This window comes from Neopelma chrysocephalum, unplaced genomic scaffold, assembly GCF_003984885.1.
Source record: "Neopelma chrysocephalum unplaced genomic scaffold, ASM398488v2 Primary Assembly neopelma1_82, whole genome shotgun sequence".
NCBI classification, from domain to species: domain Eukaryota; kingdom Metazoa; phylum Chordata; class Aves; order Passeriformes; family Pipridae; genus Neopelma; species Neopelma chrysocephalum.
This window is the reverse complement of record NW_020897744.1, coordinates 94036-97519: the sequence shown is the minus strand read 5'-3', so window position 1 is coordinate 97519 and position 3484 is coordinate 94036. Positions and strand designations below refer to the sequence as shown.

Here is a 3484-nt window from a genome sequence, read left to right as displayed (position 1 = left end):
GCGGTGACTCGGCGGGGTCCGCGCTCCCTCCAGAGACTTTTGGGGGTCCCCCGGCCCCCGCGGACAGCTGGGGGGGACGAGCCCCCCCGAAGACACTCTGCGATTCCTCCCCCGACGGGGATCGGCCTCCCGGAGACTCCTCCATCCTTCCCCGGAGAGACTTCGAGGGTCACCCGCAATTTCCTCCTTCCACCCCTCTCCCCCTCCCTCCTTTCCCCACGGAAGGATTTTTTTTTTTCTTCTACCCGACGGAGGGTATTTTGGTTTCGCCCTCGCTGCGAAGACTATTTCGTTTTGGGGAGGGGGGGGTGTTTTCCACACGGGAATTTAATCCCCCGCTGGGCTGCTGAGGAGACTTTTGCGGCCTTTCTCTCTCAAGGAATACCTTCCCCCCTCCCCTGCCCCCGCAGATGTTTTTTTGGGGTACACCCCAGGAAATTTTTCTCGCTCTGCCTTTACGAATTCTTCAGACTGGCCTTGCTTCTGGTCCCTGAAGTTTGTTTTTATGCTTTTAAATTTTAATTTATTTGGAATATTTTTGGAGCAGGGGAGAAGAATCTGACCCCCCCACACCCTGTTGCCCTCGGACTCCGAAGAGACGAGCCTGGATTTTTCTCTCTCCCACGGCCAATCCTTCCCAGTCATTCCACAATTTGCCCCTTTCTCATCTGATGACTAAAGGAACAGGAGGAAGAGGAGGGGGGGTTCTGGATTAATTGCCCCCGCTGGATTATTTATGTTTTCCTACTTCTCTTGCTTGGCATCTGAGAAGAGAGGAAGGAGGGATGTCAACTGATTTTTACCCCTAACCCCCCCGGATTAATTACCCCATTTTTATTCTCTTGTTGGATCAATTACCCCTTCACCTCACCTCCTCTCCCTCCCCTCCTTATGCGAACGAGAAGACAAGAGGAACGGGGAGGATTTTGATCTTAATCTCCCGTCGTTGGATTACTTACCACCTCCCTCTTTCTGTTCTCCCCTTCCACCGTGGCTTTACCCCCCCGGTGGAGCTCCAGAAGACGAGAAAAACGTTCTGACTTCCTTTAAAAAAAAAAATTTTTTTTTAAATCATTTTTTTTAATATATTCTTTTTTACCCCCCTCTCTCGTCCTTATTCCCCCTGCCACTATTTCGCGTGCGCGCGCGTGTAAATCCCTTATTTAATTGTATTATTATTTGTGCGTGTGCGGAGCCCCCCTCCCCCTTTCCCTCTCGCTGTCTGTCTCTCCCTCTCTCCCTCTCCCTCTCTCTCTCTCTCTCTCTCTCCCTGGCTGTCTCTTTCTTTCTTGTCGGAGGCTGTGGGATAATGGCGTGTGGGTTGTGGCTGTGAGGATGAGTTCCTGCTTCGTGCCGAACGGGGCCAGCCTGGAGGATTGCCATTCCAACCTCTTCTGCCTGGTGAGTGGCGGCCCCGGGCTCGCAGCCGCCCGGGGACACGGAGGGAAGGGAGCCGAGCTCTGGGGGAGGGGGAAGGGGCAGTGGAAGCAAAGCAGCCATTTTTAGCAGAGCTTCTGTTGGATGAGCCCTCGGAGTAGGCCCTGCCTGGAGCAGCCAACTCTCCCATGCCCCTCTGGTTCCCCCTCCATCGCTGTCTGTCTCGCCTCGCCCCTCCCTCCGCTTTCTTCCTGGATAGTATCCTCCCTGCAACTCGCCTTTTCCTTCCCTTTCCGTGCCTCCCAACTTTTCCTCCTTTCTCCCCGTTGCCCGCCTCTGATCCCCTGCCTTCCCATCTCCTGCCCCTGCTCCTTCCAGCCCCACATCTCGGGGAACTTTCTCTCTCCTCTCCCCGCTCGTGACATCCCAAAAGCCGAGCCGAAACCTCCCTTCTGCCTTGCTTTTAGACGGATCCCTTTCGCTGCTTGTTTTGATCCTGGAGGGCTGGTTTTGGTGATGCCCTCCCTGGGATCGGTGCTGTCTCTGTGTTTTGATGTGCACCATTTTGTAGCCCTTTTTAACCCAAGTATCAAGTCGCTCACATTGTTGATTTTTGGTGGCTCCCGAAGTGAATTCGCTATAACTGGCCTGTGATGCAATTTTTGGTGGCTGTGCTGAGCTGTTTCATCAGCTTTTTAATGCAAATGAGCTGATCTTAGCTGACTGCCTGATATTTATGATTCTAGAGATTGTTACAACCATCCTGTGCCAAGCTGTGGCACTAATATTTTCGGATGGAGGGGGATCTGAACGTGCCTGCAGCCTGCACCAGGCCCGCAGCCCCATATTAACAGTGTATTTTTAAATCTGTAAGTGTTTCTAAAGTATCAACTGTTGCAGGCAACCTTTCATCCAAATTGCTCTCCTGCTGAAGGTGGGGAGGCTGCCATGTTACATTTAAATGTTGCAGTAATCTTTTGTGTGTTGTCATGCCGGGGAGGCAAAAAATAGTAACTTCTTAGCAAATGCCAGCCTGCCTTGTTGTCCCTCCTGGAGGAGAACCCGGGGCAGTGCCTCCCCTACCTGCCCTAAGGTGACTGGGTGAAAAAACTCAGCGCTAAAACTTGGGGCTGCCATGTAGATAATCCAGGAATTGTGTTTCCCGCTAGACAGAGTAGGGCCTCTTTCCCTGGATAAATCGAATTTAATTTTTGCCTGGAAGGGGGTCTAGTGGCTCGTAATCGATGTGGACGCAGGTCTAACGTGTAATTTAATGATAAAATTATTATTGAAGTTCTCGGGATGTGGTGTGAGGAATGAAAAGTATGATAGCTCCTGGTGAAATCAGGGAACTCGAGAGGCTTCCTGGGGGAGATGCAGAGAATGTTTTACAATGGAGAAACTTGTGAAATTTTCCAAAGGAGTGGATGGCTGGAAGAATGTGTGCTTGGGTTAGATTTACTGTATTACCTATTTCCACGGGGTAATCTTGGATTGGAAAGGTAGTGTGTGCATAAGCAAGTGAAAAGAAAGATGTCCTTTGCTAAGGCAAGTGTGTGGGAGCTTGGGCAGTTGCAGTCTGTGAATAATTTACATTATTCACTCGTCTTTCCCTCTTTGACTTTAAATCAAATCTCTGTGTAGTGGAAACGAGCAGCTCTCGCTTTCCTGCAGTTATTCAAAGAGATTTTAAACCAGGATTGCTGCTTATTTCCCCTTCACAAAACTCACCACCGCGATTTCTGTTAAATTTTGTGCCACCAATCCTTCCTTCCTCCCTTCACCTGGCTGTTTGTGGTGGGGGTACCACCTGCCTCCATGTGTGATGTTGTTTTCCTTCCCTCCCCTCAGGCTGATCTCACTGGGATTAAATGGAAGCGCTACGTGTGGCAGGGCCCAACGTCTGCCCCGATTCTCTTCCCGGTCACGGAAGAGGATCCCATCCTGAGCAGCTTCAGCCGCTGCCTCAAGGCCGACGTGCTCAGCGTGTGGCGCCGGGACCAGCGGCCGGGGCGAAGGGAGCTCTGGATCTTCTGGTGGGGGGACGACCCCAACTTCGCTGACCTGATCCATCATGACCTCTCAGGTAGGAGGACGTTCATTTGGG

General features: G+C 51.7%; 1 protein-coding gene and 1 long non-coding RNA gene across 2 annotated transcripts in view; one reads left to right on the top strand and one right to left on the bottom strand.

Annotated features, from left to right (window-relative positions):
* Positions 1-652: 652 nt before the first annotated feature.
* Positions 653-2198, bottom strand: LOC113971156. The gene is made up of 3 exons (XR_003535457.1): positions 1390-2198; positions 960-1044; positions 653-764 (listed from the first exon to the last, which is right to left on the bottom strand). It is a non-coding gene; the product is annotated as an uncharacterized LOC113971156 (long non-coding RNA).
* MED13 (mediator complex subunit 13) overlaps positions 761-3484 on the top strand; it is a 52612-nt gene continuing 49888 nt past the window's right edge. The window contains exons 1-2 of the mRNA XM_027690766.1: positions 761-1401; positions 3229-3463. Coding sequence (XP_027546567.1) covers positions 1336-1401; positions 3229-3463 — 301 coding nt within the window. The 5' untranslated portion in view covers positions 761-1335. The remainder of the gene's footprint in view (positions 1402-3228; positions 3464-3484) is intronic.